Genomic DNA, 21,549 nt, shown 5'->3' with positions numbered 1-21,549 from the left:
TGCGGGGCCGGGGCGGGGCCCGCCGCCGCGTGCACCATCCGGGGGCAGGGGGGCGAGCGGGGCGCCAGGGGTGCCGGAGGGCGAGGGGCTGAGCCCGGCGGTGCCGGAGGGCGGCGGAGTGGCCCCGGGGGTGCAGGAGCAGGGGGGCTTCACCCGCGGCGTGCAGGAGGCGGGGCTGGGGGCGCTGCCCCGCGGCCAGGAGCTGGTGGCCGGCGGCGGGGAACCGAGGGGCGGCGGGGAACCGAGGGGCGGCGGGGGGGCGGGCCGGTGGCACTGGGTGCCGCTGGGCGAGCGGACGAGCCTGCAGGAGTGGGGCGAGCGGCCCGGGCCCGTCACCGCCCTCAGCAGCCCCAAGCCGGGCGCGGAGCCGCCGCGGCCCCGGGAGCGGGGGCCGGCGCGGGCGCGGCGGCGGGCGCGGGGCGCGGAGGAGGCGGCGGCGGGCGGCAGCCCCGGCGCACGGCGGGCGCGGGGCGCGGTGCGAGGGGTGCAGGAGCACGGCCCCAAGGTCCGGCAGGAGCAGGGCCTGGCCGGCGGGCGCAGCAGGAGCGCGGCGGGGGCGGCGGGACGCGGCGAGTCCCCCGGCCCGCGCCCGCTGGTGGGTGCGGCGGGCCGGCAGGAGGAGGGAGAGGCCCGGGGCGGAGTGCAGGAGGAGGGCGAGCTCTACCCGGGAGAGCAGGAGCACCCCGGCGGCAACCCCGGCACGCGGACCCCGGCGCACCGCCCGAGCCGCAGGAGGTCCGCCCGGGTGTGAGGCCGCACCCCGTGCCCGGTGCCCGCTGCCCCGGGGGTGATCCCAGCCGCGTCCTGGACGTCGCCGGCGTCGATCGTCGCACCCCGCCCCGGCAGGTGCGTGGGCTCGTCCCGCCTGGCATGCCGGCTGTGTGGAGTAACGCCGTGCCCGTCCTCGCCCTCCGGTGACGCTGCAGACCCGGCGCAGGATGCGGTGGCAGTGGCGGTGAGCGCAGAGGTAAGGAACGAGGCGCGACCCCATGTTTGGGGGTCCTGCGAGGGGCAGGGGGGTTCAGGGCTTGGCACTGTGGTGCTGCCCGGTTGACGTCTGAGTGTGCCGGTGTGTTGGCACCGTGCCCCGCAGTACTGCGAGCTGCGGTGCTGCGCTCGTGCCCAGGCACTGCGGGACTGCTCAGTCCCCGCCGGCAGCATGCCCGACGTCCTGCTCCAGCTGCCAGGCCAAAGCAGGCAGCAGGGTTTGGTGTGAGTGGGTGCCTGGTGCCCTTGAACTCTCCTAAACCACAGCGGAAGCTGGGGGAAGTTTTTTTTTTTCCTGGAGAAAAGGCAGCTTTGCTCTTCCTCTTCCCTGGGCTCGTGGGAGCTGTGGCACTGAACAGAGGATCCTTGTCCTCCGGGGCCAGCCCAGCGCCTCGGGGTGTTGTGTTCGGCCAAAACCCCGAGCCAACAGTGAGATGCGGGGAGCCTCTGACCACCGGCCCAGCAGGCAGCACCGTGGCTGTATCCAGCCGTGTTGTGGCAGGTTTTTCTCCTAACAGTCCAGGACCGTTGGGTACGTTTGCTCTTTGTTGCTTTTGCTTTTTTTAATAAAAGTTTTAAGCTAAACCTGGTAAGATGGTGCTGACAGTCCAGACAAGGATCCCACCTTGCCAGGCGAATCCTGCTCAGCTTCCCCCAGCATGATCTGACCCCTTGCCCACTCTGAAGCAGCAGCTGGAGAGGGCGTTTGGAGGTGGCCAGAGGAACCCAGGCAGGGACAGTGTCTCTGGCGGCAATGCTGGGGCTGGGCTGTCTGGGCAGGACAGGCTGGGGCAGAGCCTGGCGCTGGCACTTCCCCACACCCTCACCTCCCTGGGGCCACTTGGTGCAGCGGGCACACCGGGGTGCAAAGGGTGTCCTTCTTGCCAGGTGCTGTGGGCTCTGGAGGTTGTGCATTCCCCTTTCAGCTGTTCATTGAGCTAGCTCAGGGCAAAGCTTTGAACAAAGTTTTTGGATACTGGGCTTTGCAAAAGTCTCCTAAAAACAGGACCTGCCTCGTGGGGTGTCTTTGAGCAGGTCTGCGCTACCAGGCACCTCTTTAGGGAGAGGGTACAGGATGGACCCCGGCTGCTGCACACCCATCCTTGGCTGCAGCCCTGCTCCTGCTGCCAGCCCCGAGCCCACTGCTCCCCGCAGGGAGTGGGGGGGTAGAAGCAGCTTCCGCATCCCCCCGTCGGGCCGCGCCGAGGCCTGGGGGTGCAGGGTGGGGGCTGTGCAGGCTGTGCAACCTGTTACCAACCCCTGGAGCTACCAGAGCCTCGTTAGCCAGGTATTTGTTAGTGCAGGGTGGGGTGTAGTGGGTATGGCTGGGGGGGCTGGCGATGCCTGCTTCTTCCTCAGGCCGATGCCAGCCTGCTGTCCCACTGCTGTGACTCAGCCTCCCCGGGGCAAGGGGGGCCCGCATGGGCAGAGGAGCAGCCCACACAGGACCATGAACTACTGTGAGCTTGTAGCCGAGGCCTGTCCCAGCCAACTGCACGCCAGACTTCACAGCATACCTCAGTTTCCTCCTGAGATGTCCCATCCTGCCCCTGGAGCCACCTGAGTTTTGACTTCAGTTGCGTCCATGAGGGATGGCAGCTGTCAGGGGCAAAGCATCCCGGGGGGGTATTACCCACTTGTATGGGTTTTGGGGGACAGGAGGAGGCTCTGCTTCATGCACAGCCCCTGCCAGGACAGGAGGACTTAGGAGAAAATCTTGTTCATCCCTTTGCTGAGCAGCCCTGGGGGAGGGCCACTGCTCGTGCTGCAGCCTGGCTAATTCGGGTGCTGTCAGTTAGTGCTAATGACCGGCAAATACTGGATGGTCTGGCCAGGATGCTGCACTGCTTTGGTGCTGGGGAACTGCGGGGATTGAGCCCTCATCCTCCCTTCCAGCTCCAGGGAGGCTGGAAAGGAGGATGAGGGCTCAATCTTGCCTGCTCCCCGCCCAAAGGGGAGATGCTGCTGTGTGGATGTGGCTTTGTGCCAGGCTGGCCTGAGACCTGACAAACTTGTTTCGTGCCAGCTGCAGCCCGGCCCAAGGACACCTCCTGTACTGGGGTGGAGATGGGGATACTGCTCGCAGCACCCCCGCGGTGGAGGGGCTGGTTGGACCCAGGGCTGAGGGTGCATCCTGGTGCCCCCCTTCCATGGCAGGACTGGGGGCAAAGCTCACTTGGGGAGCAGGTTCACAAAGGCTCTTCCAAGTGCCTGGGCAGAGCAGGTCATGACCCTGGATGCAGGGAGACTTCCCGTACCTTAACCATCAGGAAGTCTGGAGCATCTGGGGTGGACAGATAGGGGTGCCAGGCAGGGAGACCCATTCTGACCTCTCCCACTTCATCCCAGGGGGACCCTGTGACCAGTGTCACGTGAGCCCTGACATTTTGCCCCCTTGCACACTGCCCAGTTCGCTGTGACTCTGGGGCTGGCACTGCTAGGGGACCCCCACAGCGCTGTCCCTGTGGCCCAGGTCAGATCAGTGTGGGGGGCTGGCAGGCACAAACCAGCCTTGCATCAGGGCAGGGTGGCAGAGTCCCTACTGTGGCGGTGACACCAGGGCTCAGTGATGCCAAGCCAGCTGCCCTCTCCACCTCCCCAGCAATGAGGGTGCCAGGGACAGTTGCTTTGCATGCTTGTCCCCCAAAACACTGCACTGTGACCCTGCCTTGGTGGGAGAGCTTGGGGCTGAGGTGAGGATCAGCTATAGGGTCAGCAATTGCTGCCCATGCCAGTGAGCTGGGAGGTGCAAGACAAGCTAAGCCCGCCCCAGCTCGACCTGCGGAGCGGATTTAGCAGAGGAAAGAGGCTTAGGGAGGGGATTGGGGTTGTGCCGGGATGCCCCCCCCCGCCCCACATGCCTATGTCTTTCCTTTTCAAACAGCCATTGCTGCAGACAGAGGCTCAGAGCAGGGGATGCCCTGTGCTGGGGGGCAGGATCAGACCATGGGGCCAGGCTCTGGGAGCCCAGAGGTGGCAGTGAGGAGGAACCTGGCACCTCGGCCTCCCCGGCCACCCCTGCCACAGGGGTCCCCAGTCCTTCGTGCTGGCCCCCCGAGACCTCCTGCTTGCTCCATCCGGCCAACCAAGCAGCATCAGGTGCCAGCACCGAGGGAGGTAAACTGGTATGGGGGTACGTGGGGTGGCACAGGCCAGTGAGGGGCTGGGGACAGTCCCCGGGGAGGTGGGTGGCAGCAGCATCCCACAGGTGGGCAGGATGCAGGCGGCAGCCCTGCCTCTGGTGGGAGCAGGATGTGTTTGTACGCGTGGATGTGTGCGTGTCTGCACACCTGCGCCGTGGCAGCCGGGCTGGGGAGTATGTCACCACAATTTGGGGCCGCCCTCGGGGCCCTGCAAGGGCTGAATGAGCCAGCCCGGGGTGACGGTGTGGCTGCCCTGCTGCAGCCACAGTCAATGAGATCACTTCCAGGCGACACAGCTGCCAGGAAGGTGGCAGGAAGGTGGCAGGCGGGCTGTGACAGTGAGCAGGGTGACGTGATGGAGGTGAGTGGGGGACCCGGTCCCGCTCTGGGAGCTTGTTTGGGGGACCTGTCACTTCCTGGGGTCCTCTGTGCGGGGTGGTGGGCCTGGGGGATGCTGTGGCACTGGTCACAGGGATGTGGGGCCAAGTGTGGTGTCCCAGAGGGCTGGGGAGCTCCGTTGTCCCCGCAGAGGGGCGGGACACTGTTCAGTGTGGGTGTCACACCCTGGAGGGTAGAAGACAGTGCACCCCATCCAGTGGTTGTCATTGTGGTGGGACCCCCCCTCAGGGTGGGAATTGCAGGCAACTGAGTCAAGGCTGGCAGGGCACGATGCCATTTGTCTCCTTGGAGGGTACCTAATCATTCTGGTGTCAGTTAAGCCTGGTCAGGCCTGGAGGACCTGACGTGTGGGAGTGTGACCCAAATCCATGCCCAGGGCTGTGGGGACAGGGGCCGTCCCTACTCATCCCCACAGCATCGCCTTCACGGGGCAGGCTGGCGAGGGTTTTGGGGTGGCGCAGGGCGGCTGGGTCCGGAGGGAAGGTGGCATAGCACGTGCATCAGTCACCGTCCTGTGGCGTGCCAGCGCGGTGACGCCGGCGGGCCGTGCGCGGGGGCGGCTCGCTGCTCCCACGCCGCAGGCTCGGCCCGCCTCGGCTCCACGGCTGAGCTCACCTCCGTGGTATGGCAGGAGGAGTCGCCAAGGAGCTGTCCCCGCCCGGCCTCTCAGCCAGGGCAGATGCCCACCTGGACTGGGGGTGTTTGTTTCTCTGGGGGAGGGAGAGGGGAGGGGGGCTAGGACAGACTCTTGCGTCCTGCCTTGGCACGTTGACAGCCTGGTGCCACTCCTTTGGCTACACCAGAGTCTCAGGGCTCTGTGGGGGGAGCAATGAGGGGTCATGGGGGTTCTTCTGGGGGTCAGAATCATGCCCCGTGGCGTTGGCATGAGGAGCAAATTGGTCCCTGGGGACTCTGCTGTGCCCCAAAGGACAGGCAGGTCACAGGTCTTTGAGGGGGCTGCAGGCCCCCCCCCCCGCTCTGATTTCAACCAGTTGCAGCTCTGGCCCAGGGGGCTGGGAGAGGGACTGTGGCTGGGCAGCGTTGGGGTACAGGCCAGTCCCTATGTGCAGGTGTGGGGGTTCCCCATCCGGGGGGGTGGCTTCTTGCTCGGGGTCGTGCCAGGTGCAGCAGCGCCTGGCAGAGGTCTAGGAGACCCCCAGGCCCCTGCAACGGGGTGGGGGGAGAGGATTGATCCTGGCGTGCCCTTCGGACCCCCATTCCAGCCGCACCCCCCGGGGCCTGGCTGCTGTCCCAGCCGTGCCGTGCTTGCGCCAGCGCTGCCGGTCGCTGCGGAGCAGCCATCTTCCCTGTGCATCCCATCCCCCTCTGCCTGCGCAGGGAAGCGGGAGGGATGCTGGGGATACTGCCAGCGCCAGAGCCCCCCCATCCCTCTGCAGGTGCCTCCCTACCCATCCTGCCTGCCATAGAGCCCCGGCTGCTTGACGATGGTCCCCCCTCATCCTCCTCCTCCATCTGGCTGCCTGGTACACCGTGCCGGGGTGCGGGGAGAAGGGGGCTGCTGGCGCGGCGCTGGTGCTGGCGGCGATGCCACCACCTCTCCACTCAGGAGCCGGAGCAGGGACAGAAGGTGGGCGGTTGGGCTGCCGCGCCGGGAGGAACACAGTGGTGCCAGGTTGGGATTGGGGTGAGGACAAGCGCTCAAGGGGCTGCCCCCTTCTCTTTTCCCTTTTCGTCTGCATCCCTCCATCCATCCCCCCCCCGCCTCCCCTCCATCGCCGTCGCGGTCACCTTCACCCTCTCGCTGTTTTCCGGAACTGCAGCAACTTTCTGCCATGTGATCCCAAACCCGGCTCCAGCCCTCGCCGCCCCCAGGCAGACGCGGGCGTCTCCGCAGAGCCCCCCACTCGCCGCTGCGCGCAGCCGCCGCCGCCTCAGCCATGGGTGAGAGATGCGACTACCAGCGCTTGAGCAGCGCCGAGGAGGAGGAGGAAATGCACGGCCCCCTGCCCCACAGCTTCTCGGACAGCACCGGGCAGCGGGCCCTGCGGCTGGGCAGCAGGCGCCCCACGCCACCCCCCCGGCAGGACATCGCCCCGGGCGTGCCGTGCCGGAGGGTCAGTGGGGGGCAATCGGTAGAGGAGAGCGGGGGGGGGCACCTGGCTGAGCTTGATGGTCCCAGGATGGGCATGGGTTGGCAGCTGACATGGAGCACAGGGGGTCCCTGCATGGCATCTCCCCTCTGGAATGTGCAGTACCCCACAGCATCCGGGGCAGCTTGACACCCCCCCTTGCTCGGCTGTGCTCCCATCCTGACCCACGGGAGGGGGGATGCCTACTGCTTCTTGTTGGGGAAACTGAGGCATGGGGGAATGGTGTGCGGCAGCGAGGATCAGCCAAGCCTGGCACAGCTCGTGAAGGGGGGGGCACGGTGCCCAGCACAGGATGCCGTCCACCAGCTGCAGCGCTGTAAGCAGACGGTGGCCCCGCAGGCTGCCATCCCCACACGGGGGTGTCCCTGGCGGAGGCCAGGTTTTGTATGGATGTGGGGAATGTGTAGGTGCAGGTGGCTTGAGGTGTAGGACAGGTATTGTGTTGTCCTTATGGATAGATGTAATGGGGTGGGGGGGGGGGGAAGATGGGGAGGAACTGACCCCCCCACGTGCCAGCTCGGACGGGTGTGTGCGCTGCCAGGCAAGCGCGGAGGCGAGGAACATGCCACAGCGGGGGTGGGCACCCGTGGGCGCGCAGGGGGCAGGCGGCTCCAGGTGTGCGTCGGGCGGAGGCGGGAGCAGGAGCGGGACGGTGCCGCCGGCGGTGTTTGCGCACGTGCGGCCGGGCAGGGCGGCAGCCGGGGGTGCGCGGAGGGGACGCGCGTGGGGGGCGGCTGCGGTTGTGCAGGTGGCGGGAAGCACGCGGGGGGATCGCTCCTGTGTGGTCCTGGGGCGCACGTGAGCGTCCTCACCGCCCAGCGTGCATGAGCCCGGGTGCACGTAGGGTGCATCCCTGGCGCTGCAGGGATGGGTGTGCATGGCAGGGGCGGGCAGGGCACCGAGGGCCGAGCAGCACCTGTGCCGGGGGTCTAGGGGATTTGTGACTTCCCCACCACAGGATGGGAGTTTGCTGGCAGGACTCCTTGCCCAACTCGGAGTCGAGGTCGCAGGATCACTCCCTGTGCCTGTGGGTCTATCACAGAGAGGGAAACTGAGGCACGGAACCTCCCCTGGCATGGTAGGCAAAGCTGGGTTCCCCGTTCCCTTTTGGAAATCTGTACTCCCGGTGTGAGCACTGAACTGGGCAGCCTCACCTGGGACTTGGGGGTGCAGGAGGCAGTGCACTCGGTGCCAGTCCCAGTGGGTGCCATTTCTGCTTGATGAGGGTGATGCTCTGTCGAGGCAGGGCACCCCCCCACCCCCGGTGTCCCCTGAGCTGGGAAGGGGGAAGCTGGCGCGTGGCAGAGGTTGGTGCCGAGGGCACTGTGCCCAGTTGTCCCCAGTCAATGGGCTTCTTGTGCCCGGCGCTTGTGCTGCCGGGTGCCAGCTGGGATCCCAGTGGCAGTGGAAGCCCCAGTGGAGACTCCTCCTGGGGATGCACTTAACTCCCTCTTACCTGCCCCCCCTGGCACAGCAATGGCCACGCTTTGGAGGGGCCAGGCGGGGGGGCTGTGACAAGAGAGGTTGCTGTGGGTCTTTCCTCTCTCACGCTGTGGCTGCCGGCGTGGCCAGCTGTTCTCCCTGGGGAGCCCGCGGGCGGACAGCACTGCTGGGGTTGGGTGCCAGCCCCGCCAGGGAAGGGGAGCGAGCGCCGGGGTGCTGGTGGCACCCCACGGCAGAGCCCCGTGGGGGCTGGCAGCTGGGCAGCGGATATGTTTGCCGAGCCAGAAACTCCCCCCCGCAGTGCCCATCGCCCTGGCATCATGCCTGTGGCCTGGGTTGGGGAGCAGAGAGCCGGATGTCTCTTCTGCCTCCCTCCCTCCCTGCTTCCTGGGGGGGAAACTGAGGCCTGGGAGCGATTCCCAAGGCCGGGGCGAGTTTCCATGGAAATGAGAGCGGGGGTCCGGGCTCCCAGCTGCGAGCGACCGCCGAACAAGGGAGAAAGCGGGACATTGATGGGAGCCCGGCCCCTTGGGCGCGCGTCCCAGCCCGGCTGAAAATAACCCTCCTGGGCAGCGCTGCGGGCAGGCGACCGGGACCGAGCCCCGCTGCCAGCGGGGGGTCCCCAGGAAGCGGCTCCAGCCAGGGGAGTGACCCCCAGCTCTGCCTGCCGCCACCCCCCACCCCGGCCCCGTTGCGTTGGGGAAGGGGAGGGCCGGCCGGCCAGAGGATCGAGAGCCGGATGGAAGGAGGGGCAGAGCCACAACCCGCGTCCGGCCGACGGACAGCCCGAACCCCCTGCCCTCTCCAGTGGGGTCTGTGGGGCGGCCGAGCCCAGGGGACATCTCTGTAGCGCAAATGAAGGGGCTGCGGGTGCCCCGGCTGCGGTGAGCGGGCTGCGCCGTGGGACGCCGGCAGCGGGGAAGGGACATCAGCAGTGCCAGGGGCTGGCGGCGGGCAGCCAGGCAGGATGCGACGCTTCCAGGCTTTGCACCGATCCTTCCCCTTCTTCACCCGCTTCCGCCTCTACCGAGTAAGTGCCGACCCCTGCCCCGTGCAGACCCTGCGCTGGCCATCACCCGGCCCTGTCCCCGTCGCCTGCGGGCGGGGGAGCCGCAGCTCCCTTCGCCCCGCGTGGCCCTGCGTGCCCCCATGCGCCCCCGTGCCCAGCTGCTCGCCGCGCCCGCCGTATTTTTAGCCCAGTGCCGAGGGTTGCAATTGCGGTGACGCGGCCGAGGGAGCCGAGCACAGCGGGTGAAGACGCCAGGGGCCATGTCGTCTCCCGGGGAAGAAGAGAGGATGGAGAGGGCTACCGCTCTGTGGAGCTGGGGTGGCGGGTCCCAACCTCCCTCCTGCTCTCAGCAGGAGGAGGCAGAGCTATATCCCTTTCCAGAAAGGTGATGGTGAAAGTGGGGGAGAGCCGGGACAGCAGGCAGGGATGGGGAGTGGGGGGGAGCATGGGGCTTCATCTCTCCGTGTTTGTGCTCTGGCATGGCTGGGGGCTGATGCCAGCAGCACTGGGGTGCCCTGTACCTCAGCACTGGAGCAACAGGACTCTTAGAGACCCACATGTTCACATGTTTCTCTCTGCCCCCTCCCTGTGTCTGGCCAGTGAGGTGCCACCACCTATGGCAGAGGAGACCCCCCGATAGTCTGTACTACCACTCAGCCAAGTGTGCGGGCATGCCAGGGGGCCAAGGTGGCTGTCCCTGCTGGGGACAGCCCCTCCAGCTGAGCAGAGGGAATTGGGCGGGCACATCTATTCTGAGGCTCTGCTTCCCTCCTCTGTCCCTGGCACCCCTGACCAGGGATAGCCTCTGCTGGAACGGAGAGGTGGGCTGGTATTTCTATGGGCAGGACAGGGCAGACTGGGGGGCTCTGCCTATCTCTGGGGGTCCTGATGATAGGGTGCCTCTCCTGGCCTCCCCCAGAGAGCTGGTGACAGGCTCAGGAGATGACTCCACTAGTATCCCTCACAACAGCACCCCAGCCTTGATTTTGAGCCCCTCTGGGTGACTCCCCAGTGGGAATGGGGCAGAGGGGAGCAGAGCAGGGTTGCCCCTAACCCAGTATTGTGTCCCAGCAGAGGCTGAGCTGTAGCATGCAGGCGGAGGAGGGCACGGACTGGCTGCTGGAGCTGCTCACTGAGCTGCAGCTGCAGCAGTACTTCCTGCGCATCCGAGACGAGCTCAATGTCACACGCCTCTCCCACTTCGAGTACGTCAAAAATGAGGATCTGGAGAAGATCGGCATGGGACGCCCCGGTGTGTACATCCCCCCCAAACCTCTCACCAGCTGGATGTGCAGCATCTTTTGGGAAGCCCACAGGAGCACAGGGGGCTGGAGGGGACCCCTATCCCAGACTGGCTTGTGACAGTCACTGTGTCCCTGTGTCCTGCAGGCCAGCGGCGGCTGTGGGAGGCAGTGAAACGGAGGAAAGCCATGTGCAAGCGGAAATCCTGGATGAGCAAGGTAGGGATGGGAGAGAGAGAGGTGTGGCAGGGAAACTGAGGCAGACAGGAGGAGCTGGACCTCTCCCTGTGCCCTTTCGGGATGCCTGGCTCTCCCACATGCCTGGTCCCTGGAGGCTGACGGGGAAATGGGCAGAAGCCCCAGCTATCCCTGCCCCGCCTGTGGTGTGACCCTACCAGTGTGTGCCCCAGTCCCACTCAGGCTCCTGGGTCAATTCCCAGCAAAGGAGAGCCCTGCTACCCCAGCACTTGGAAAATTCATTCCCCTCATGTTATTTGCTGCTTTGTCAGGAAATTTGTTTGCAGCCGGTGAACCAGAGAGCCTTGCTCCAGACAGCTCTGTGGGCAGCCATGGTGCTCAGGACACTGCCCACCCTGCTGCCTAACAGCAAGGGGGCAAAGCCTTGTACCTGCAGGCTGGGACACACTATGACAGGGGACCTTGGGATGCTTACATATGCCCTGATGCCATCCCATCCAAAGCTGGTGCTGCTGGCACCCTATGGCACCTGGCACCCCAGAAGAGCAGAGTTTGGCAGAGCTGTTTGCCAGCTGGGCACTGGGTCATGGCCTTTCCCCTGCATGACTTGTCTGTGCTGGGACATGGTCAGGATGGGCTTTTAATAGAAGGGTACTTATATTAAAGAATAAATGGCAGAAATGCCACCTCCCACCCCAGACACATGCTGGGCCCAGCTCCCACACACCTTGCATCAAGACTGGGATGGACCCTGCCCCATGGGGCACATCATCCATCCCAGCTGAGGGAAATGGAAGGAGAGCCCATCCCCTCTGAGTGGTGGCAGTGGCAGCCAGCACGCATTGCAAAGCCCATGTCGCTGCAGGGATGTGTCACCACACTCAGCCCAAGCTGGAGGTTTCCCTTGGCTTTGTGCCCAGGCACACTGTGTGGCCTTGGCCTGGCCAAGGAGTGCCCAGGGCCCTCTGGCTACCGGCCTGGTTTGCTGTGGCTGTTGGGGAACTGCTGCAGAGCTGCTGCGGGATGAACAATCCCTTCCCTCCACGGGAATCACAGCTCAGTGTGCTGGCAGGTGGAGGAACAGAGCCTTCTCCCACAACCAGCCTTCTCTGGGTCATCACCTGTTAGGGGTCATCATTAGGTTCCAGCATGTACAGCCCAGGCAAGGGGTTGTGCCAGCACTGCTCACTTACAGACCCGAGGGCTTGGGATGTTCCCATACCCATGTTTCACCTTCCTCCATGTCCCACAGGTGTTCAGTGGGAAGCGCCCGGAGTCGGAGCTGCCGCCCCAGCCCCAGAGTACCTTCCGCAAGCCCCCCACGCCACCACCCCCTGAAGCTGGGGGCCAACACTCCCTCACCTGCCTTGTGCGGGAGCGGGACCTCTCGATCTTTGAGAAGCTGGGTGACGGCTCCTTTGGTGTCGTGCGTCGCGGCGAGTGGTGCACGCCTGCCGGCAAGACGGTGAGAGGCTGCTCTAGGGGGGTGGGGAGCCAGGCAGTGGGACCACCCACAGGGGAAGACACTTTGGAGCTCATCCTTCCTTTGGCCATAGCTGAATGTGGCAGTGAAGTGCCTCAAGACAGATGTGCTGAGCCAGCCAGAGGCACTGGACGACTTCATCCGGGAGGTGAATGCCATGCACTCCCTGGACCACAGGAACCTCATCCGCCTGTATGGTGTGGTGCTCTCCCACCCCATGAAGATGGTGAGTGTGGGGGGATGGGGCTGACCCCAATGACACCCCCATGGCAGGGGTCCCACATGATGGCATGAGCAAAGCTGATCTGGGTCTTTATCCCAAGTCCTCTGCTGGCATCCCCAGTGGGGCATAAGAAGGCTGGAAGCCAGCCAAACCAGGGTGCCCCTGGACTGACCGACTTGCTGTCCACACCCCATGGCCCAGGTGACAGAGCTGGCCCCACTGGGTTCCCTTCTGGACCGCCTGCGGAAGAACCAGGGCCATTTCCTCATCTCCACCCTGTGCCAGTATGCCATCCAGGTGGCCAAGGGCATGGCCTACCTGGAGTCCAAGCGCTTCATCCACCGCGACCTGGCTGCCCGCAACATCCTGCTGGCCTCCAATGAGCTCGTCAAGATTGGGGACTTCGGACTGATGCGGGCCCTGCCCAAAAATGATGATCACTACGTGATGCAGGAGCATCGCAAGGTCCCCTTTGCCTGGTGAGCCTTGGGGAGGGGGAGATCTGGAGGTGCAGCACCCATGGCCTTCTGATGCTCATGTCCTTCCCCCTGCAGGTGTGCTCCTGAGAGCCTGAAGACCCGCACCTTCTCACATGCCAGTGACACCTGGATGTTCGGAGTGACCCTCTGGGAGATGTTCACCTATGGTCAGGAGCCTTGGATCGGCCTCAATGGCAGCCAGGTAGGTGTACAGCAGGGACCTGCCCCCTCACCTCATCCCACTGGTGCTGGGGGGGATACGGGACACCCTGACAGCATGTGCTGTCCCACAGATCCTGCACAAGATAGACAAGGAGGGTGAGCGGCTGCCGCGGCCTGAGGACTGTCCCCAGGACATCTACAACGTCATGCTGCAGTGCTGGGCACACAAGCCTGAGGACCGACCCACCTTCGTGGCCTTGCGAGACTTCTTGGTGGAGGTGGGTGAGCAGGGAGGGGGACAGGAGCTCCAGCACCCTGTCCTGCCAGCTCTGCTCAAGCATGGATAGAGCTAAGAATATTGCTGAGGTGGGAAGTGACCTGGGCCAAGGTGGGAGCTCAGGCCAGGCAGCCCTGCAGGCTGGGAGGTGGAGGGTGGTGATATGGTTACAGCAGGAAGCATCTGGTTGCTGCAGTGCCATCGTGCACCCCAGGGCTGTGTCAGCTGAGCAGGGGATAGTGGTAATGCTGTCTCTTGTCCATTTTTGGGGCCTCCATGCCCTCCATGGGGCTGGGCCTGCCCTCAAAATAGGGTGGACGGAGGGGCTGTGTCCCCTGTCCTCACCCACCTCTCCCCCAGGCTCAGCCCACCGACATGAGAGCGCTGCAGGACTTTGAGGAGCCAGACAAGCTGCACATCCAGATGAACGACATCATCACGGTCATCGAGGGCAGGTACTGCACGGGAAGGTGGCAGGCATTGTAGAGGGGGAAATGCACTGCCTGCCAGCGTGCATAGGGATAGGGAATGGGGAGACTGGGACAATGTGAGCACTAGCAGAGCTATGGGAAGCAGGGATGGGAAGGGGTGGCTCTGCCCCCAGCATACCCGGCCGTGTACCCTACGGGTGGGCAGAGCTGAGATGTTTGTGGTCCCCCAGGCAGCACAGCATGGTGGGGCCACTCCAGAGTGGGGGGCACAGCCCTGCCCACACTGCCCACAGCCCTGCCCGAACCATCCCTGCTGACTCACCCCACTGTGCCCGTGGGTTTGCCCTGGGAAACCGCACGCCCCAGGGCCGCTCCCTGCTGATAGTGGTGGGGACGTGCCGCCAGCACCCGGAGACGTGCTGCTGTCATCGGGTTGAGAGAGGCACCGTGGGACTTGGTACTGTGTTGGCAGAACCCGCTATGCTGTGGGCTCGTCGGTCCCTGCTGACCACGCCAGGGCACAGCCACCCCCTCTGCCCTCCCGGGGATCTGGGGACTGGAGTAGGGGGCCCTTTTGTCCCTGCATCTCTATCCCAGGATGTGCCTGTCACCTTCCAGCTGGGGGAGACTGGGGACCTCCCAAAGGAGTTCCGTGTCCCCGCGCTAGGGCCGGCCCCCCAATCCCGAGGGGAGGAGGAGGAGGAGGGCTCTATTCCCGTCTCCCCCCGCCGCGGGCCGGCTCCCCGCGGTTAGTCACAACCCGGGGTGAATCAGGCCGGGTTTGTGTGTCTGCAGGGACCGGCTGCTCCCGGTCCGCCGCCGCGGGGATGACTCTTGCCCAGGGTCTGGCGGTTTAATTGCAGGGAGGGGAGGGGAGGGGAGGGGAGGGGAAGCGGCGTCGGCGGAGGGAGGGAAGGAGCGGCGGAGGGCGGTGCGGCCGCGCCAGAGCGCCTACATCGTCCCTGCCGCTGCATCGCGGCTGGGCTGCGGGTCCGCGCCCCCCGCCCCACCGCCGGCCCCAGGTGAGCCGCGGAGGGAAGGATGGAGCGGGAAGAGGGGCTGGAGGTTGCCTGTTGGTCGGGAATTGCCGGGAGTGGAGCAGAGCCGGGGCGCAGCTTCCCCTGCCTCAGTTTCCCCGAGGGACGCCGGTCCTTGGTGACCCCCGGTGATAGGTTTTGGGGGTGCGGACTCAGGGCACACGCGGCGGGTTCAGCAGCCGGGGGATGGCAGGAGCCCCAGCGGCTGCCGGTATTCCCGGAGGGGAGGCCCCTCCCCGTGCCTCAGTTTCCCCCGCGGCGGCCGCCCCCCACCGCGTTGCCTGCGGGGATGCCCGGCAGAGCTGGCGGGGGAAAGGGGGGAGCCTCTAGCCGGGGGCTGCATCCGGCCCTGCCGAGGCCGCCCGGGGCACCGTAAACACCCCCCACCCCTTTTCAAGCCCCTGCCTGTCGTTCGGCAGGCGCCGGGTGTGCGTACGTGTGTGTGGGCAGGGGCAGGGACCTCCCTGAAAGCCCCCCGGGGACCCAGCCGGCCGCGGGACGGGGCTGTCTCGGGGAGAGGAGCCAGGGCAGCGCCGGAGCGGGTTTGTGCCGGGGGTCCGAGCTGGGGTTCGGTGGGACCGAGGGTGGGAGCAGGGAGAGTGGAGGGATGGCCCGGCCGCAGCATCCCTTTGTCGGGATGCGGCGGTGAGGGGCGCAGGGAGGGCGAGTGGAGGGGACCTCCCGGGGAGGGGAGCCGTTCCCCCACCTCCCCCAGCCTGCCCGCGGGTGAGGGAGGGTGCCCGGTACTGGCTGGGCTCTGCCGGGGCTCTGCCGAGGGGTCCCGACGCTGAGTAAGGCGGCTGGCTGGCGGCAGCGGGAAGGTAAACAGGAAAAGGGCTGAGCTGGTGGCCGGGGGTGACTCACAGGTGACTCCAGGAAACTTCGGGGCCCGTGCCAGCCTCGCCAGGCTGGCACCCACACTGCCACTGCCCCCTGCCCGCAGCACACCCTGCCCACGGGGAGGGTAGGGCCCTGACAGGCAGGGGGGTAGCTTAGGGTCAGAGCCCCCCCACCATTTATTTGGCACAGTGCTGGGTGGGGTACACCATTTGGGATGCCTTTCCCTGCCCCATCCCTATTCCCCCCACCAGTCCCTCTGGACTAGATGACCTGCTCATCCACCCCAGAGGTGGCTGTGTCCTGGGCGACTCCTCGGGAACGCACTGGGGACCAGTACCCCAGGGTGGCCTAAGCCCACCACCTGTCTTTCTGCCCAACTCCCCCTGCCTGCACCAGCCTGCACAGGGCTCACTGATAATGTAGGAAGGGAGCGAGGAAGACCCCACAGACCACCGTCCCCCATATGGGCCCCCATCAGATGCCAAGAGTGTCCCCTATGCCTTCCTTAAGTGCATGGGCCACAGAGGGATCGGTAACGAGCAGCTTGGTGCAGGCATCACCCCAAGGCTCCTGCATAGCTTGAGGCAGCAAGGAGGAGGAAGGGGCATATCTTTTGGGACAAAAGCATGTAGCTTTGTTCCCCACCACTTGCATTCCCAGCACCACCAGGTGCAGGGACCATGTGGGGTGGGAGCCAAAGCATACTGCCGGTGTAGGGTTGGGATCCTGGGCACCCAGGTTCCCTTCCTGGTTGTGTCACCGCACGCCTTCATGGACTTGGACGAGTCACCTTGCCTCCTCCCCATCACTGGGGCAGGCGCGTGTCAACCTCCCATCCCCTCATCAGTAACGAGGTCCTTTTTATTCCTTAGGGCCGAGAATTACTGGTGGCGGGGTCAGAATAAACGGACCCTAAAAGTTGGCCAATTTCCCCGAAACACGGTGACCTCGGTGGCAGGGCTGTCAGCCCACGACATCAGCCAGCCGCTTAAAAACAGCTTCATCCACACAGGCCATGGAGACACCAACCCGCAGCACTGCTGGGGGTTTCCCGATAAAATTGATGAGTAAGAAACTTTTTGTCTTCTCTGCATCCTTTGCCTGCTCCCTCCCTTCCCTGCTGCCCACTGGGCTCGGGAGCAAGACGCGGCTTGGCTATTGCCCCCCTTTCCCGCCATGAAGCATCTCTTTCCGCCCCCGCTGTAATGGGAATGGTGGCTCTGGGTAGGGTTCCTGCAGCTGGACTAACTTCCTTGCCTCTTCCTACTAATGGGGTTAGGGACGTCGGGGGCTGCTGTGCTTGTGGCTGTCCCAGTGGGGAGACCTTTGTGGCTGTCCTGGGACAGGGAGACATCAGTAAGCACCACCCCAGAGGTGGCCACATTACCCCAAAGCACTTTTGGGATGTCCCAGGGCGGTTAAATGTGCGTGGCTTGCAGCCTGTCCCCACGCTTCTAACAGCATGAGTCTTTTTGAAAAGCAAAACATGAAAAAAATCCACCAAAATGATTTTTTTCTCCACCCTGCTCTATCAGAAGATACCTGGCTGGACTGTGACTGGGGGGAGGGGGGCTGGGTGCTTGTGCTCCAGTGTCCCACATACTCCCTGCCAGATGGGACTGGTTGTCTGGCAGTGAGCAGGAGCACCTTGGCAGGGGGCATGTGGGGGTCTCTCCTTGAACTGGGCTGGAGGGATGTGGGAGGTCAGTGCGGTGGGGCACAGGATAGGATTTCAAAACCTGGAAAGCTCCTGGTGGGTAGGGCCAGGTCCTGCGCTAGTCCATCCCCTGGAATCATGATCCCAACTGCTGTTTGTTATCCCAGGCCTGGGACAGCTCTGCTGGTGCCTCAGTCCCAGCCTGACCCCTCCACAGCCCCCTGTGTCGTGGGCTGTGCCGGTGGCCCTCAGAGGGCTGAACGGAGGCGCTGCGCGCACAGAGCTGGCTCGTGCCCCGGCAGGCCTCCCCGCGCCCCGCTGCGTGGGCACGGGCACTGGGTACGTGCTGCCCGGGCTGCCGAGAACGCACCGAGCTCGGCACACGCCCAAGCCCTCGGGCTGCGCCAGCTCCCGCCGGCTCCCTGGCTTGCGACAGCTCGCCCGGGCCTCCCGGCACCCACTGGCACGTGGTACTGGGGCACCCTGCCTTGGGCGCAGCATCGCCCCGGTGCTGGAGGGGCGTCCTGGGCACTGCATCCCGCACAAGTACCCTGGACACGGTGCCCTGCTTGCAGTCCCCTGGGCACAGCACATCATGCACGCGGAGCCGGAGATGGGTGGCATGACATTGGGATGGCACGACATTGGGATGGCACCAGGCTCTGTGCCGTAGCACTGGAGGCCTCTGGGGTGTGTTGCCCCAGCACTCCCAGGAATGGTACTCACCAGGCATGGTGTGTGGTGAAGGAGCTGTGGGGTGTCCCAAGGCATGAGCCTGGGGAGTGAGGGGTCCCACATGGCCCCTGCTGACTCCCAGGCACTCTCCTCTCTCCCCACAGGCTGTACCTGGGAAATCCCATGGACCCTCCTGACATTTTAGGTGTGGACCCGAGCGCTGCCAGACCTACACAGCTTCCAGGGAGGGCTAAAAGTGAGTGGCTTTTCTCCTTCCTCCTGCCCATCAGCTGCACAAAGCCCCCATCCCTGTATCCTGCTGCCAGGGTGATGGGCTGGACCCTCTCCTTTCTGTCTCTCTGCTGGCACTTGCTTTTTGCAGACCAGGGGTAGCTGGGGTGATGGACCGTGTTGTCACTTGGCTGTACGCCACTGCCAGCAGTGTGGGCGGCTGGTGGCTCTGCCTGGCTGGACTCTGCCCTGCTGCCCTTCATCCGAGTCCCTTGTCTCCTCCCAGCCTCCCACAGCTGGCCTCCTCAGTGCAGGGGATCTCAGCAGAGCTGCTATGGGGAGGGAACTTGGATGCTGTGCATATGCCACAATCCCCATAAACCTAGAGTTTTTACTTGGAGGGGCTTCCCACCAGCATCCTCTCTGTGTGCCACTGGTGAAGAGGGACACAACAAAGCATGCACCCCGTTAACAAGCACCCTGGCTGCCGCTTGCATGTTCACCCTATGCTTCCCCTTCTCTTGGGTTCTCTCTTCTGCAGGGCAGCCTCCTCCACGCCCACCTCAGCCTACCGTCCTGCTCACCAGTAAGTTGGGCTTCTTTGGTGCTGCTCTCCCTTCCTCACACCCTCTTTCTTTTCTCTCTTACCTGGGTGGCCTGGGGCAGGTGCCCTGGTGTGCCTTGGGAGCAAAGAGGGCTGAAACTATGGGGTGGTTTGGGGGCTTGCAGATGCAGATGCCCCTTCTTGCACCCTAGAGATGGGTGCTGGGACCCTCACTATCCTTCTCTGTCCCCTTCTAGAGCCTTGCTACGACCCGGTCAGTGAGGAGGAGGAGGGTCTGCCAGGGGGTCTCCGGAAGCTCTGCCTGAAGAAGCCAGGCACAGGGAAGGGTCTGCGACCGGTCAAGCCATCAGCACGAGTACCGGGCACCAAGGTGGGCGAGCGGCAACCCGGACGGCTGGCAAGTGAGGGGCTGGCAAGCAGCGAGGTGACCCTCATTGACTTTGGGGAGGAAGTGCCCCAGGGTAGCCCCTCTCCAGTGGGGGAGCTGACAGCCCCATCGTTAGCCAAGCTGGCCATGGAGGCCTGCTCTTTGCTGGACAAGACCCCACCACAGAGCCCCACGCGGGCTCTTCCTCGGCCTCTCCACCCCACGCCAGTGGTGGACTGGGACGCCCGGCCGTTGCCCCCACCGCCTGCCTATGATGACGTGGCACAGGATGAGGATGATATTGAGGTCTGCTCTATCACTAGCCCTCCAAGCCGGCGGGGCAAGACCAACTATGGCTTTGTGGATGAGAGTGAGCGGGGACCAGCACTGGAGGACAACCTCTTCCTGCCCCCCAAGGAGACCAAACAGCCCAGCATGACGCAGACCACCGAGCTCTTCGAGGAGCTGCAGCAGGAGTGCATGAAGAGGCTCAACGTCCCTCTGGGACCAGCCGCCCCAGCTGACGACAAGCCCCAAATCCCGCCCCGTGTCCCAATCCCACCCCGGCCCCTTCGCCGCAATGAGCCTGGGCGCTGGTCAGGGGACCTTTCCCCAGCTTCGGGGGGCGAGGAAGACCGGCCGCCCCAGATCCCTCCACGGGACCCACTGTCACAGCCCACTTCCCGGACACCCAGCCCCATGGCTCTGCAGGTGGGCTCTCCCCAGCAACGTGCTGCCCTCTGCTCCTGCCTCTCCACCTCACCAGGGAAGCCCATGCCCACCACACAGAGCTTTGCCCTTGACCCCAAATACGCCACCCCCAAGGTCATCCAGGCACAGGGCAAGGACTGCTCCAAGGGACCCTGCATCCTGCCTATCGTGAAGGATGGGCAGAAGGTCAGCAGCACTCACTACTACCTGCTGCCCGAGCGCCCTGCCTACCTGGACAAGTATGAGAAGTTTTTCAAGGAGGCTAAAAGCCCTGAGGAGGTGCCAGCATCCCGCCAGGTCACCACAGCCACTGTCCGTCCCATGGTGCAGCAGCCACTGCCAGACTGCAAGGCCAACTTTTCCTCCAACAACAGCAACCCTGGGCCCAAGTGCCTGGTGAAAGCCTCCTGCAGCCTCCAGAAGATCGTTTACGACGGGCCAGATGTTTGCCGTCCTGCTGACAAGATCCGGCTGGTAAGTGTCATTCCCAGCATCCATGTGGAGTGGGCTCACCTGGGCAAGAGCTTTCCTCACCCTGTGCCTCAGTTTCTGCAAGTTCAACCCCAGGGGATTGGCAACAAGGAGGCCCCAGATATCCAGGGGACATAAATCTCACTGCAATGCTAAAATGGGAATTGAAGGCCCTGGGGAGGGGGAAGGTGGCTTGTTGCTATCGTCCCCTTGGTCTCTCTAGGCTGGGGATATTGTGGCCCACCCAAGCCCAGGAGAGATTTAAGATCCCAGGGTTAAGAATGATCCCAGCTCCAGGCTGACAGTGCTCCCTGAAGATAGAACCAGGGATGGGGGCAGCCCCGGTGGTCCCCTGCTTCAGTCAGAGGCTTCTCGCTGCCCAGGGGTGGCAGCAGACAGTGACCACAAGCTCCCCCCCAGGTGCAGGAGACGGTGCATGGCGTGACCACCGAGGAGTGTCAGGCAGCCCTGCAGAACCACAACTGGAACATCCAACGGGCCATCCAGTACCTGAAGGTACAGCGCACCCCTGTTCCCTCGTCCCGGCTCCAGCAAGAGTGGTGGCACCCCTGTCACCCCTCTGGCCATGCCCTGTCCCTTTGCAGGTGGAGCAGCTCTTCTGCCTGGGGCTGAAGTCCCGTATGGAGTGCCAGCGGGTGCTGGAGATGTTCGACTGGAACCTGGCACAGGCTAGCTCCCACCTCCTCGATCCCTACAGCACCACCCGCCAGAAGTAGGGACATCGATGTTTTTGGGGGGGGAGCAGTTCTCTGTGCCACACTGCTCTGGGCAGACTGGCACTATCACCCCTCCTGAGCTCATGTCCTGTCCTCTCCTTACAGGTGGTGACAGCGGGGACAGGGCAAGCTGTGTCGAATCCAGAGCAGGCATCTCACCACGGGGCCAATCCCCCCACCTCCACCCACGCAACCTGCTGCAGGACTCTGGACTGAGCCCCCACTTGGAGGGTGGAGACATCCCAAAAGGGACCCTGCCCAGCACCACAGACTTTCCAGGGTGCTTGTGCCCTGGCCTTGGCAATGGGCTCCGTCCCCTGGCCCCTTGTTGAATTGTTTTTGTAAAGAGAAATGTAATTTTAATATATATATTATGTGTATATATAAAAATATTCTATGGAGAGGAGGGTGCCTGTGGCCGTCTCCCAGGTCTATCCCTGCCAACACACAGGGACAGGCCACATCTCCATGGGTGCTGGTTCCTCCCTGCAGGCAGCTGGGACTGTAACCCTTGGGATCCCCCATGGGATGAAGCTCAGGAGGGGATGCATGGACTGTGGGGATCCCCAGGAAGCTGTGTGACATGTGCACCTGTAAAACCTTCTGCTGAGTCCTCCCAGGCCTTTTTAGGGTGCAAAGTTCTCCCCATCCAGGGCTGCTGGAGTTAGTCAC

At 64.4% G+C, this 21,549-nt stretch overlaps 1 protein-coding gene across 6 annotated transcripts; it reads left to right on the top strand.

Annotated features, from left to right (window-relative positions):
* The first annotated feature begins 594 nt into the window (after positions 1 to 594).
* On the top strand, positions 595 to 21,280 carry TNK2 (tyrosine kinase non receptor 2). Of its 6 annotated transcripts, XM_039556866.1 has the most exons (17): positions 5,882 to 6,174; positions 6,311 to 6,604; positions 10,167 to 10,344; positions 10,482 to 10,552; positions 11,784 to 11,996; positions 12,088 to 12,240; positions 12,439 to 12,716; positions 12,792 to 12,918; positions 13,010 to 13,156; positions 13,516 to 13,610; positions 16,336 to 16,530; positions 17,960 to 18,051; positions 18,568 to 18,612; positions 18,828 to 20,143; positions 20,561 to 20,656; positions 20,746 to 20,873; positions 20,983 to 21,280. In XM_039556866.1, exons 2-17 carry the CDS (start codon positions 6,428 to 6,430, stop codon positions 20,987 to 20,989), a joined length of 3,318 nt encoding a protein of 1,105 aa, XP_039412800.1. In that variant the 5' UTR covers positions 5,882 to 6,174; positions 6,311 to 6,427; the 3' UTR covers positions 20,990 to 21,280. The 6 variants fall into 6 exon arrangements, with proteins under 6 accessions (XP_039412803.1, XP_039412801.1, XP_039412800.1 ...); XM_039556869.1 differs by lacking the exons at positions 5,882 to 6,174; positions 6,311 to 6,604 and adding an exon at positions 595 to 967; XM_039556867.1 differs by lacking the exons at positions 5,882 to 6,174; positions 6,311 to 6,604 and adding an exon at positions 3,872 to 4,104.
* Positions 21,281 to 21,549: the final 269 nt, after the last annotated feature.

Source organism: Corvus cornix, chromosome 9 (genome assembly GCF_000738735.6).
Source record: "Corvus cornix cornix isolate S_Up_H32 chromosome 9, ASM73873v5, whole genome shotgun sequence".
NCBI classification, from domain to species: domain Eukaryota; kingdom Metazoa; phylum Chordata; class Aves; order Passeriformes; family Corvidae; genus Corvus; species Corvus cornix.
Note: the sequence above shows the minus strand (reverse complement) of the source record. Positions and strands in the feature narration are given on the sequence as shown.

Bases quoted from the DNA above. Each gene is read 5' to 3' on its own strand.
- TNK2 (XM_039556867.1), top strand. From the start codon at position 3,904: ATGCCCTGTGCTGGGGGGCAGGATCAGACCATGGGGCCAGGCTCTGGG. The intron at 10,345-10,481 runs GTGTGTACATCC...TGTGTCCTGCAG, and splicing joins GATCGGCATGGGACGCCCCG to GCCAGCGGCGGCTGTGGGAG. The intron at 18,052-18,567 runs GTGAGTGGCTTT...TCTCTTCTGCAG, and splicing joins GCTTCCAGGGAGGGCTAAAA to GGCAGCCTCCTCCACGCCCA.